General features: G+C 52.4%; 1 protein-coding gene across 1 annotated transcript; it reads right to left on the bottom strand.

Annotated features, from left to right (window-relative positions):
• Positions 1–1,923: 1,923 nt before the first annotated feature.
• GUCA1B (guanylate cyclase activator 1B) lies at positions 1,924–11,778 on the bottom strand. Its single transcript, XM_070419386.1, has 4 exons — positions 11,572–11,778; positions 4,529–4,678; positions 3,683–3,803; positions 1,924–3,063 (listed from the first exon to the last, which is right to left on the bottom strand). The coding sequence occupies exons 1-4, from the start codon at positions 11,776–11,778 to the stop codon at positions 2,936–2,938; spliced, it is 606 nt and encodes a 201-aa protein (XP_070275487.1). The 3' UTR covers positions 1,924–2,935.
• Between the last annotated feature and the right edge of the window lie 1,857 nt (positions 11,779–13,635).

Genomic DNA, 13,635 nt, shown 5'->3' with positions numbered 1-13,635 from the left:
GACCCGGCCGGCCCCACTCCCATCAAGCCCTGCCAGGCGGGAGGCACAGCCTTAGGTCCCCTGGCCTGGCACCAGGCGGGGGGCACAGCCTCAGGTCCCCCATCAAGCCCTGCTGGGCCGGGGGGGGGGGGGTGCAGCCTCAGGTTCCCTGGCCTGGCGCCAGGTGGGGGGCACAGCCTCAGGTCCCTCGTCAAGCCCTGGTGGGCGGGGGGCACGGCCTGAGGTCCTCCGCCCCGGCCAGGCACCACGCAGCCTCAGGTCCCTGCTGATCGGTTGTCATACATCACGATGTGATGACCATTTGCATATTAGCCTTTTATTATGATGATGTGCTAAGGGAAGCTATGAATGGACTCCTGCAGGGGCACAGGAAACTGAGAGTGAGTTGAACTCAGAGACAGCCTCACAGAGGTGGCCCTTGACTTTGAACGTGAGAGAGGAGTTGGGGTTGCATGTGGAGAAGGTGATGTGCGGGGGAGGTTGGAGGGTGCATGCTGTGTGATGTGTTTGTGTCCCATGTGGGGACGGTGTGACATGGGGAGGAGTTTTCTTAGGTGTAAATTGGGGGTGTCTCTTAGGATTTACATTTTACCAAATTTGAAACAATAAGGGGTCGTCATATCCATTTTTAGGGAGCACCTCCAAGAGCCCCAGTTGTGGGGCGTAGGGGGACACCCCCTTCAAGAGGTTACAGCGCTACCAAGGAGATGAGGATGGAGTGTTTGGATGCGAGTGCAGATCCGAATCATGACCCAATGACAGCCACACGTGCGCGCGTTCACACCCCGTGGGAAGGGATGCTTGAGTCGGATGTTGGCCAAAGCAGTGAAGGAGGGTGAGGTGGTATTATAGAAAGTCCTCGATTATCCAGAGGAAATCCGTATTTACTCAGAAGTGACCGTGCGAACCTCCTACTGCCTTGCTGGCTACTTGGTGGCATGCGGTGCCTGCGGCCTGGGCCCCACAGCTCTGTGACTCACTGAGGCGGCCGGGCCATCCCTGGCCTCCCGTCTATCTCTCTTGCTGCAGGACACCTGGCATCAGTTGGGAAGTGGGGCAACCTGTTCCGGGTGGGCCTCCTGCCCATTCTGTGGGCACCCCAACTTTAGGAAAACCTGTCCGAGGACGTGGGAGAGACAGGCTGAAGCAGTTGTGCTCATTTTCAAGATGCTCTGTCTTCTGGGCTTTGAGTCTTCACTTCGATGGGTGTGTGTGTGTGTGTGTGTGTGGAGGGGAGGTGCATGGAGTTAATAAAAATGCAGCGGGAGGGAGAAAAGGGGGAGAGGGAAGTGAAGCCCCTGGTTGCAGAGCCCTCCTGGGGGGGGGGGGTGGTGAGAGGGTGCATTTTGCTCACACCCATCCTGTCCATCCCTTGGAAGCCAGCCAGGGCCTGAGCACGGACGTGGAGGGATGGTGAAGGTCAATGCGGGCAGCCTGGAAACACTGGGAGCTGGCACTTTTGTTCTCTGGTGGCTGCCTGTTGGGAAATCCTGAAGGTCAGAGCTGGGAGGGTATCTGGACAGAATAAGGACGTTTCCCATCGTCATCCACACACCACCTTCATGATTTGGGGCCTATCTGTGTCCCACCTGGATTATTACTTGTTAAAAAATATATATATTTTATTGATTTCCTACAGAGAGGAAGGGAGAGAGATAGAGAGTCAGAAACATCGATGAGAGAGAAACATCGATCAGCTGCATCCTGCACACACCCTACTGGGGATGTGCCCGCAACCAAGGTACATGCCCTTGACCAGAATCGAACCCGGGACCCTTCAGTCCGCAGGCCAACGCTCTATCCACTGAGCCAAACCAGTCAGGGCTATTACTTTTTTTAAATCAGCCATTTTTCACCTAAAATTTATTTCTATAGGAGCCTTTATATGAATATCAGACCTAGGAAACCACGGGTTCAGCAGGTTGGTTTTATTTTTCGTGCATCAGCATAAAGACATACCTCTTCACGGTAAAGCGAGCGTGTCTCCAGGTCCCACTTTAGGTGGGTAACGCTGGGTAACACTGACCAGCCTCGCGTTCTCAGAGGTGCCTCTGGCTCCAGCGGTGGGAGGGGTCTGAGTCACTCAGCCCGCTTCAACCAGAGCACCTCCCTTTTAATCTAGTTTCTACATCGGGGTTGTGCACAGAATTTGTATAACAAAAATAATTCAAAATCTAAAAAATAATCATCTAAAAACTGCTGGTGTAGTCCAGTCCCGCTCACAGTGCAGACCAGGTAACCGAGGTCGGAGGAGAAATGGCCGTCGGGGTCACATAGCAGGTGGAGGCAAAGTCTGACCTAGAACCCAGGTCGTCAGGCCCCCAGTTCTCCCCAGAGGCAGGGAAGGTGTCTCCCTTCGCTAAGGAGACGTGCTGAGCTCGTGGCTGGGAATCATGGGAATCGTGGGAGGGCCATGCTGGGGAGGGCGGTGGAGAGGCAAACGTGGGGACCAGGGGTAGGGAGGGGAGCAGAGGGGTGGGGTGCAGCGGGGGCTGGGGGAGCAGCACGGCAGGCCCTCTGAGGGCGGGAGAGCCCAGCCTGCCTCGCCAGTTTCCCCACAGGTACCCAGGTGGGGGCAACTGGGGAGGAGGTGAGCGCCCTCTGTGAACACGCCTCAGGATCTGGGGGGACATAATTACGCCCCCCCCATCACACACAGCAGATGCATCTTTTCTTCAGACTCAACACTTTCAGGCCCTACCTCCTAGGCATTCTCATTGTTAGTGTGGCCTTTGGGACCCCACCCCTCCGTGTGCCCTGCTTCCAGCTAAGAACCCTGTAGGGATTTGTGGGAGCCTCATCATTGTCCAGCCCAGGAGCAGCTGAAGGGGGTAAGCTGAGTGGGCATGAGGGGGCTGAGCCAGCACCCCGCCCCTCGCCCCCCACACTGCTCCGGACACCTGCTGAGCCTGGAGTCTGGGAGGGGCCTGTGGACTCAGAACATGGCACTTCTCCGCCTCTGCTGGGAGATCCAGCCGCCGGGGTTCACGTCCATCTGCAGCATCTTCATCACCCACTGGTCCCGGCGGGCACCTTCGATGAACTCATTCAGAGACAGCTGGCCTGAGAGAGGGGAGGGAGAGATGGGCCTGCGGGAGACGGGAGAGACGGGGCAGGGGGCAGGGGAGAGGAGAGGAGGGGCAGAGGAGAGGTCTTCTCCCCAGGGGGCCTGCAGCTCTCACACAGGAGCCTAAGCCCAGCGCCTGGGATGCTCCAGGTTCTCCTGGAGCCTTCCAGGCTTTCTAAAGGGACTTCTTCGCGAATGAACTGAAGTGTTCCTTTGCCCGTGGAGCCCTGGGCATGGTCTGGAGGGCTCTTCTGGGCATGTTCCCAGCAACTGCCTCCCTGCACAGCCTTGGGCTTTATTACCCACTTCGTCCTCCCAGCCATTATCTCCTGCTTCCAGACCAGGCTGAGAGATCACGTGCCATCCTACCATCCATCTGCCCGTCTCCAAAGCTCCCACCCTCTCGCTGGCCCGGCCTCCACCAACCACTCCACAGGAGTCTTACTGGCTCTTACAAACGTCATGGGCTAGAGACACCCTTCGCTGTTTCCTGGCGTCCTCTGCACACCCCGCTCGCAGATGAGGACACCAGTTGAGAGGTGGAGGGGTCTGCCCAGGTCACACGGCCAGGCAGTGGGGGCGCTACGGGTGGGCCACCACCTCTGCCCCTCCTACCGTCTCCGTTCGTATCCACCAGGAGGAAGATCCGGTCCACGACCTCCTCGGGCGTGAGCAGCTGGCCTTGCTGCCCGGCCTCCCCCTCCACCCTGCAGGCTTTCTTCAGCTTGTAAATCGCCTGTGGAGGAAGCCCAGAGGCATAAGGGGGTGGGCGGCCCTACAAACTCTGCCCCTCCCCCAACCCACGTGCCCGCACCCTTTCCCCAGCGCTGCTCCCCAGCTGTGCATCCGTCCGAGGCCCACAGGACCCAGGTCCAAACCAACACTGATGTGCCTCCGGGTCCCACTGGCCTACTGGCAACTGGGGATCCTGACCACACATGCCGCCCCACCCCGATGCCACCTGTGGTTCCATCGTGAGCCCCAAAGATGAAACCCAAAACCTCTAATGAGCCCTGGTGGGTGTGGCTCAGCTGGCTGGAGCATCCTCCCTCCCGCGCACTGACAGGGCAGGCGCGTGCCCAGGTTGTGGGTTAGATACCCTGTCTGGGCACGTGCAGGAAGCAGCACATCCATGTTTCACGTTCACGTCAACGTTTCTCTCTCTCTTGTCTCTCTCTGTTTCTCTCTCTCTCAAATCAATAAAAGCATGAGGATTAAAAAAAGAAAAAACCACCAAAAAACTCCAAAAGCACAAAACACAAGTCTTAAAAAAAAACAAAAGCCCTCTAATGAGGGATGTGGATGGCACTGTGATGATCTCGACACTACTTATGGAGGAAAATGGAGATTCAGAGAGGAAAAGAGAATCCTATATGATAAAAGGGTAATATGCAAATCGACCGAACAGCGGAATGACCGGTCACTATGATGCACACTGACCACCAGGGGGCAGGCACTGACCTCTACAATGGCGAGCAGCTCCGGGCGGTCGATGCAGCCGTTGCGGTCTTTGTCATAGATCTTGAAGGTCCACTTCAGCTTGTGCTCCAGGGTGCCCCTCAGCACCAGGTTCAGGGCTGCCACGTACTCCAGGAAGTCGATGGTGTTGTCCTGCTTTGGGAGTGGGAGCTGTGAGCCCTCCTGGTCCACTGCCCACCTCCAGGGCACAGGTGGGCACCTACTCTGGACCGTCCACTGCCACAAGCTCAGGGCTTTGCCTCGTCCTTGCAGTACGTTTGGCCTCTGCACCTTTGCTCATGCTGTTCTCCACGCTGGCATCCTTTCCTCTCCATGATCACCCAGTTCTACCTGTTCTTCAAGGCTCAGCTCAAAGGTCCCCTCCTCTAGGAAGCCTTCCTTCTCAGACCACTTCAGCCAGTGATCCCTCCCTCCTCTCACATTCACAGCACCTGCCTCCTATTCTGTGCAGTTTGGGACTTACTCTGGCATTGGCACCAATTGCTTCCTAAGTAAGCCTCGTTCCCTAGCTAATGTGTGCTCTGGAAACAAGAGAGGGGTTACATTGCTTTTGTTTCTCTTCCATGCCTAGCACATTGCCATTTCTGCAGAGTCAGGATCTCATAAATATTTACAAACCAGAGGCCCAGTGCATGAAAATTCATGCACTGGGGGGGAAGGGGGTCCCTCAGCCCGGCCTGCCCCCTCTCACAGTCCGGGAGCCCTCAGGGGCGGGAGGCAACCCGGCGATCAGGGGAAGGTGATGCCCCCATCACATCTCTGCTGCTGCCACTGCCGGCAGCGCAAGCCTCGGCTGCACCTGGTTACCTGAGCCTCGGGCGGCCCTGGGAGGCTGGGTAGCTGCCATTCAAGGCTTGCCTGCACCTTGGGCCGGCCCTGGGCGGCTGGGAGGCTGAGGGGACTGGGAGACTCTGAAGGCAGGCGCGCGGAGCAGCCAGGGCGGGCCTGGCCTTGCCACATGCCTGTCACCCCAGTGAGGCTGAGGGGACTGGGTGCCACCATCTTGTGGCTGTGGGAGCTGCCATCTTTGAGGGCAGGATGATCAATTAGCATATTCCCTCCTTATTGGCTGTGGGCGCTGCCATCTTTTGAGGGCGGGACAATCAATTAGTATATTCCCTCCTTATTGGCTGTGGGCACCACCATCTTTGAGGGCAGGATGGTCAATTAGCATATTCCCTCCTTATTGGCTGTGGGTGCTGCCATCTTTGCAACAGTGTGAGGGTCAATTAGCATATTCCCCATATTATTAGATAGGATGCCCTAGCTCAGCGGTTCTCAACCTGTGGGTCACGACCCCTTTGGGGGTCGAATGACCCTTTCACAGGGGTCGCCTAAGACCATCGGAAAACACATATAATTACATATTGTTTTTGTGATTGATCACTATGCTTTAATTATGTTCAATTTGTAACAATGAAAATACATCCTGCATATCAGATATTTACATTACAATTCATAACAGTAGCAAAATTACAGTTATGAAGTAGCAATGAAAATAATTTTATGGTTGGGGGTCACCACAACATGAGGAACTGTATTAAAAGGTCACAGCATTAGGAAGGTTGAGAACCACTGCCCTAGCTGGTTTGGCTCAGTGGATGGAGCGTCGGCCTGCAGACTAAAGGGTCCCAGGTTTGATTCTGGCCAAGGACACAAGCCCGGGTTGTGGGCTCAGTCCCCAGTAGGGGGCATGCAGGAGGCAGCCAATTGATGATTCTCTCTCATCATTGATGTTTCTCTCTCTCCCTCTCCTTTTCTCTCTGAAATTAATAAAAATATATTAAAAAATACATTTATGAATCAATGAATAAATGATCAACTTAATGTGAATTTGAGACCAAGGTAGTTTTGAAAGATTAGAAAGCTGTGTTCACATTGAAAATTTCTTTTGCACTTTCATTCACTCGGTGCCCGAGGGAAAGGGGACAGGCCGTGCAGCCCTGCTCACCTAGGCCCACGTGGACTTGACACTGAAGGATAGGCCTGCACCCCACCCCCACCCAGGAAGCAGGAGATAGAGCTCAGGTACTAAGGGGCCAGCGGAAGGAGGAGGGCACAGGTCACTTCCGAGGTGACCCTGAGCAGGAAACCGAACTTTCCCCCAGCAGAAATGTGACGGCAACAATTATTCCAACAGCAGCGAGCAAGAGGCTGGGGAACCCGCTGTGACTCTGGAGGAGTGTGCGGGGAGAGGCTGCTGGTGGTGGCTGCGGCGGGTCAGTGGGGCCCGGGTCTCAGGCTGAGCTCCACGGGGCGTATTTCAGGGCGGGGACCACACTCTCCAAATCAAACACCTGAGTCATCAGCTCCCCAGGAGTGCCTCATTCCCATGACTGTGTAATCAGAAATGGTGCTGCCGGCCCAGAGCACCTCTGTCTCATTGGGTCAGGCCACCCGGAGTCCCAGCCCCAGATGGGGGTGCCTGGGTGAGCAAGATGTGAGCAACAGGAGAACACGGCAGGAAATGGGGAAAACAGCATAAAAGCCTCTGAATAAACCAAGAAGAAAACAAAAGGAGCCCATCTCAGCACCTAAAGTGTTTATTCTGTATCTTTTATATAGTTCTTCTGGCCCCCTTTCCCCCGACTGTGTACTACATAATTGAGATCAGACTGTAGGTATAGTTTCAGTTCCTGGATTTTTATTTTAAAACTAGAGGTCTGATGCATGAAATTCATGAAAGAGTAGGCCTTCCTTCCCCCTGCTACTGGCACCAGCTTTCCTCTGGCACCCGGGACCTGGGCTTCCCTCCAGCCGCCGGCAGGCACCTGGGAACTGGGCTTCCCTCCAACCCCGGTTTCATCCAGAAGGTCATATGGAAGGAGGTCCAGTCTAATTAGCATATTACCCTTTTAAAAAAAAATATTTTATTGATTTTTTACAGAGAGGAAGGGAAAGGGATAGAGAGTTAGAAACATCGGTGAGAGAGAAACATCAATCAGCTGCCTCCTGCACACCCCACTGGGGATGTGCCTGCAACCAAGGTACATGCCCTTGACCAGAATCGAATCCGGGACCCTTCAGTCCGCAGGCCGACACTCCATCCACTGAGCCAAACCGGTTAGGGCAATATTACCCTTTTATTATTATAGATGTCCCATTCTTCAAAATTATTTAAAATCATACCTTTCATTTTCTGAGGTGCCCTGGACACTCCCTCTTTCTGAACGTGGGTGCAAGGTTTTACACCACACAATGAGCATCTTTGTACACACGTATTTCTCTAACATCTCTGGTGGCTTCTTTGGGGTAGATTCTTAGCAGTGGCTGTTGGTCCCCACCCCCCACTCGTCTTTAGTGTACTGTTTTTGCAGGTGTATAGTTTTTTGTTTTGGGGGTTTTTAATTTCCAAAAACAATTTTTTTTAAATATGTATTTTTTAAAATTGATTTCAGAGAGAGAAAGGGAGAGGGAGATAGAAACATTAATGATGAGAGAGAATCACTGATTGGCTGCCTCCTACTGTGGATCAAGCCTAAAACCCAAGCATGTGTCCTGACCAGGAATTGAACTGTGACTTCCTGGTTCGTGGGTTGACGCTCAGCAACTTGAGCCACACCAGCCGGGCTGCAGATGTACAGTTTTATGAAATTTTTATCACATTCGTAGATATGAGTAATTCTCGACACAAACTCACTTGTTAATAGTCACATTCTTCTCCCAATCGTAACATCTGGCAAACACTGATCTGTTCCCCATCACTGTGACAGTATCACTTTGGGAATGGTATAGTTAGAATCATATAGTATGCAATCCTTCAAGATTGGCTTTTTAAAAAATACATTTTTAAAAATTGATTTCAGACCGGAACGGAGAAGGAGAGAGAGATAGAAACATCAATGATGAGAGAGAATCATTGATGGGCTGCCTCCTGCACGCCCCACACTGGGGCATCAAGCCCACAGCCCGGGCATGTGCCCTGAACGGAATCAAACCGTGACCTCCTGGTTCATAGGTGGATGCTCAACTACTGACCTGCACCAGCTGGGCTGAAGGCAACTTTTTTTTTTCTTATAATTCCAGTTATTTTTATTTTATTAATTATTTTTTTAATCCCCACCCGAGGATATTTTTCCATTGATTTTTAGAGAGAGTGGAAGAGAGTGGGAAGGACAGAGAGAAACATCGATGTGAGAGAAACACATTGATTGGTTGCCTCCTGCACGAGCCCCAGCCAGGGCCCAGGCAGGGAGAAGACTGCAACCAAGGTATATGCCCTTGCCTGGAATTGAACCTGGGACTCTTTGGTCTGCAGGGTGATGCTCTATCCGCTGACCCAACCCGGCTAGGGCTGAAGGCAACTTTTTCTTGCTGAGTAATATTCATTGCATGTGGGCCCTAAAGAAATGTCTGCCCCTCCCTTGACTACCTAGAAGAACTGGAATTTGGGGCCTTGTCCATAATTGATTACCGTGATAACCTCTTCTGAGCTATCTATACCGCTGGACGAATTGCGATTTCCTGAACATCTGCTCTTCTTACCCTGCAATGACCCTGTGAGCCCCTAAGGCACCTTAGCTCATCCCCAGCTCAGGATGTCTTGTTCCCGCATTCCCTTCGTCTCTGAACCTCCGGTGCCCATGCATGCGGAGTCTCTGGCTCCCCTGTATGTGGGGTTCCCGGAGGAGGAATTAAATTTGCTTATTTTCTCTTGCTAATCTGTCTCCTGTCTATTTGACAATTAGACCGGCCAGAAGAACCTTGAGGGTAGAGGTCCTTCCTCCCCCAACCCCTTGCCCACAAGAGGCATGTTCTAGAGGAGCCCCTTTCAGACAAATGGTCTCCCCGGCGAGGCTACCGGGAACCCCAGGGCCCTTTCTGGGAAGCTTCCGGCTGGGACTAATCTCATCCCTGTGCACCGCCCTCCCCTTGTCAGCCTTAATTACCCCAGAAGCTCAGGATGATGGAAACACCTGTCTACTCAAGCGGCAGGAGCAGAAGTGACAGGCGTGTGATCGGCTCTGGGGTTATCTGCCCCGTTTCTCCCTGAAGTGGCTGCACCTGTGCACCAGCCCTGACCCCAGTGCATGTGACATACGGGTCCCAAGTGACATCTGAGCTTCAGCCCTTTCTTCATTCCAGTGCGCCATCCCTGCTGGTCGCCACCACACCCATTCCTGTCACCCCAGGTTTTGACGTGTGACCTAGATCTATGAGCTCTTTTGATTTTATTTGCCCCAGAAATCTCAGACCAATTGCCCAGAAATGAGACTCCCTGATATAAAGATTGTGGGCATGGAGACTAAGCGGGAAGAGGAGAGAAAGAAGACTCAGTCCCTGAGAGAGGCACTTAGCACACCTCCTAGGAAAGCTCTTCCTCGCAGCGGAATGTCCATCGAGAAGGGATGGTGGAGTTAGAAAACCAACAGCGGATGCCCAACCCAGTCGGTGAAAATTCGTTGAGCAACAGGATATTTGTTTTGTCTTAAGCACCCTCTATATTCACAGTGATGGCGAACCTATGACATGTGAACCCATTTTTTTGGTTGATTTTTCTTTGTTAAATGGCATTTAAATATATAAAATAAATCTCAAAAATATACATCTTTGTTTTACTCTGGTTGCAAATATCAAAAAATTTCTATATGTGACACGGCACCAGAGTTAAGTTAGGGTTTTTCAAAATGCTGACACGCCGAGCTCAAAAGGTTCGCCATCACTGCTCTACAAGATGCTTACTGATTACAAAGGGAAAATAGTAACTTGGAGAAACCCAGGAGGCACCACATAACTAAATGGAGAAGTCAGCAACCCCAGGAAAGGGACAGACCAACGTCACCTGCCCCCTGACATCGGCACTGAGGACAAAGGCCACTTCTGCGGCCCTTCTGCTAGAAGTGCACAACCTGATTCTAAAATGTGGGTCAAACAAGACAGAGAAAAGCTGAAATTAAAGGCTCCAAATTAAAGGGTAAGGAGACAGGACAAGTAAATGCAATGAGTGATCACCCCCCACCACCAAAAGGAAAAAAGCACAGAAGGGCATTATCGGCACAAATTGACCAAATTTGAATATGGATTGTTAATTAGATAATAGAATTATATCAGTGCAAAATTTCCTGATTTTAATAATTGTATTAGCTTATTTAAAAGAATGACCTCATTTTTAGAAGAAACATAGAAATACTTAGGGATAAAGGGCGTAATGTCTCCAACTTGCTCTTAAATTTGAAATCCTATCAAAATAAAAGTTATAAAGAAAGGAAAAAAGAAATTGATGAATGTATATGCTAATTTGTAAGACGAGATGGGGTATAAGGGGCCCAGCTATATTACGCCCATGGCTAAATAATCTCTTTTGGCTCCTGAATTGTTATATTGAATTTTTAGATGAACAAGGAAGATCGACACATTTAGGATAGTAAGTTTTGTGACATAGGACCTGCTTTAAAAAAAATAATTTTCTCTCATTATAAAACACAAACTGCCTCCCAGGCAGGCACACTTGTCTGGGAGTCTGGACCCCTGAGTAGATGATCGTGGGCAGGTGAATTCACTTCCTTTTGGCCCCGTTTTCTCATCATTTAATCTGAAGTAACAAACTTGCTCACGCCCTCACCGGCTTGCTGCTGACTCAGAAGCAGAGGAGGAGCTCTGGGTCTATGCCAACACGCTCGTCCCATTTGGGCAGCTCTTTTGCTCCTTATCGTTAGAGTGGCAGGGGCTCGGGTGGGGGTGGAAACCAGGTCCTCAGGCTGCAAAGCCCTGGCTGTAAACAGAGAGAGGACTGGACAGTGTGCCCGCTGCCCAGCCCACCTTCAGCAGCAGGAGTGGAGAGAGGGACAGTCAGATGACAGTGCAGATGGAGAGGAGGGGAGAGAAGACGGGAAGGCACAGAATGATGGGAGAGGGAGGAGGAGAGTTTTGGAGAACGAGTGAGACAGAAAAGGTGAGGGGAGGGGAGAGAGAGGAAGAGCAGGAGGACTGGGAACTGGGAGCCCCCGAGAGGCTGTTCCTTGAGCTCCAGGATGAGAAATGGGCCAAGTGGACGGGCCACCAGTGCCCCCTTCAGGGTGCCTTACCCCGTTCTTGTCGAAGGCTCGAAACATGCCCTCTACATACTGGGTGGCCTCCTCATTGCCTGTGACCTTGAAGAAGCGCTTGAACTCGTGCATGAAGAGCGTGCCGCTGGGGCACTCCACCACGAACTTCTTGTACCACTCCTGGAGCTCCGCCACGTCCATCTCGCCCGCCGCCTCCGCCTCCTCCCAGCTGAACTGCTGCCCCATCCTGGCCCCCGAACGGCAGGGAGCAAGGGTCTGTCTCCTCCCGGCTGCTGCTGGTTGATTCGTAGGTTAGGGCCCTCTCCCTCCCTTTCCTTAGCTTAGCCAACCCCTTCACCATCTCCCGGGCAACTGAACATGATGGGCGGTATAGGGCGCAGGTGACAAGGTGGACAGAACCAGGTCAGCTAAGCGTCCTAAGATCATTAGAAGATTCCCTCCAGCCTGCTAAGCTCCCCCAGCCGCACCCCTCCTCTTCCGTATTGTCAACCACTCAGCTAAGCCACCCAGAAGATTCTGAAGAGGGAGAAGGGGAGGAACCTGAGGGGAGGGGAGAGCGAAGACCAGTTGGGAAGACAGGCTGAGACCCTCCATGGCCCACACGCTCCCTGTCCCTTTGGTTGGGCACCGCACTGCCCCAGAGAGGCCCATCTGGGAGACATGGGCTCCTGGGCTCAGCCCCTTCATGCTGCCTAGTGAGAAGCAGCAGCACCTACAACTTGAAGGGCTCTAGGTGAGCAGCTGCGCCCGAAGCTAATCAGTCCCCGGCACCATACAGATTGCCCCCTTGAGTCTTGGAAGTTCCCCACTTTCCAGTTTAAAGTACAAATGCTTCCCTCCAAGACCTAGAGGCTTTGCTACTTTCTCTCCACATGAGGAGGATCTGGGAGCACGGCTTAAGATATCTCTGAAACCTCTTACTTTTATACTAAAGGTGTATGCAAATTTGTTTTTGAGTCAATTATATATCCATGCTTGTCTTAATGCAATATAAAAATGATATCTCCAAGAAATCAGAAAACCCGCAGCACTGATTTTTCTAGATTTTAGGGGGAGTCATTCCAGTGACGGCCCGTCTTCGGGGTAGCACCGCCTGCCTCCCATTGGGTGCTCATGGCTCTCTGCCTCCATGCGTCCCTAACCTCTCCGTTGTTCTACGTTCCTCCCCATTCCTGAAGTAGGAACTGCACTTCCTGTCATCCTGCCAAGTGCTGGTGGGTTTTCTCCCACAGTCCCCTCCCCTCAGGGTCTGGAGAATAAGGCCAGTCTCCTCCTTCCTCGTAAGCATTGCTTCCACCCTTTCTCTTTCCCCCTCAAAATGCCAGTCCCTTCGAAGCCATGTCCGACTCCACCCCTCCATGTACTCATCCTTGTTGCCATTATTCACTAGTGACTTCACGTGTGTCTCAAAGCATCGCTCAGGGACAGCCTGAGGTGGAGAGCTGACCATCTCACACGCTGGCCTCAAAGATCCTCATCTCCTTAGTTCCAAGAAGCTCTCCTTCCATCCCACACAGGCCTCCCATCGCTGAGGTCCCGCCCGCAGCTGCAGCATCTGGGAGCTTGTTAGACATGCAAATGCCCAGGCCCCACCTGGCCTACCGAATCAGGAACTCGGGGTGGGCCCAGCCACCTGTTTTCCTAAGCCCTCCAGGTCCTTCCAATGCACACAGTTTAGGAGCCATTCCTGGGCCTTGCTATCAGGCACTTCTGTCCCCACTCGGAGACATTCGAACAGCATCACCTCTCCTTCCAGCTCACGTATCTAACACCTGCACTCCAACAAGTCACCAGCCGCACTGAGACTCGCAACCTATTGATTGATCTTGTATTTTTTAAAAAATATATATTTTATTGATTTTTTTTTTTTTACAGAGAGGAAGGGGGAGGGATAGAGAGTCAGAAACATCAATGAGAGAGAAACATCGATCAGCTGCCTCCTGTACACCTCCCACTGGGGATGTGCCCGCAACCCAGGCATGTGCCCTTGACCGAAATCGAACCTGGGACCCTTCAGTCTGCAGGCCGATGCGCTATCCACTGAGCTAAACTGGCCAGAGCGATCTTGTATTTTTTAAAACA

Source organism: Myotis yumanensis, unplaced genomic scaffold, assembly GCF_028538775.1.
Source record: "Myotis yumanensis isolate MYYU_CA2020_CCGP unplaced genomic scaffold, mMyoYum1.0.hap1 SCAF_6, whole genome shotgun sequence".
NCBI classification, from domain to species: domain Eukaryota; kingdom Metazoa; phylum Chordata; class Mammalia; order Chiroptera; family Vespertilionidae; genus Myotis; species Myotis yumanensis.
The sequence above is the reverse complement of the archived record's forward strand: the minus strand, read 5'-3'. Positions and strand labels throughout refer to the sequence as shown.

Coding starts and splice junctions, on each gene's coding strand:
- GUCA1B (XM_070419386.1), bottom strand. CDS start 11,778: ATGGGGCAGCAGTTCAGCTGGGAGGAGGCGGAGGCGGCGGGCGAGATG. Junction 4,679..11,571: donor GAGCCTTCGACAAGAACGGG/GTAAGGCACCCT, acceptor CTCCCAAAGCAG/GACAACACCATCGACTTCCT. Junction 3,064..3,682: donor GGTGGATACGAACGGAGACG/GTAGGAGGGGCA, acceptor CCCCTCTCTCAG/GCCAGCTGTCTCTGAATGAG.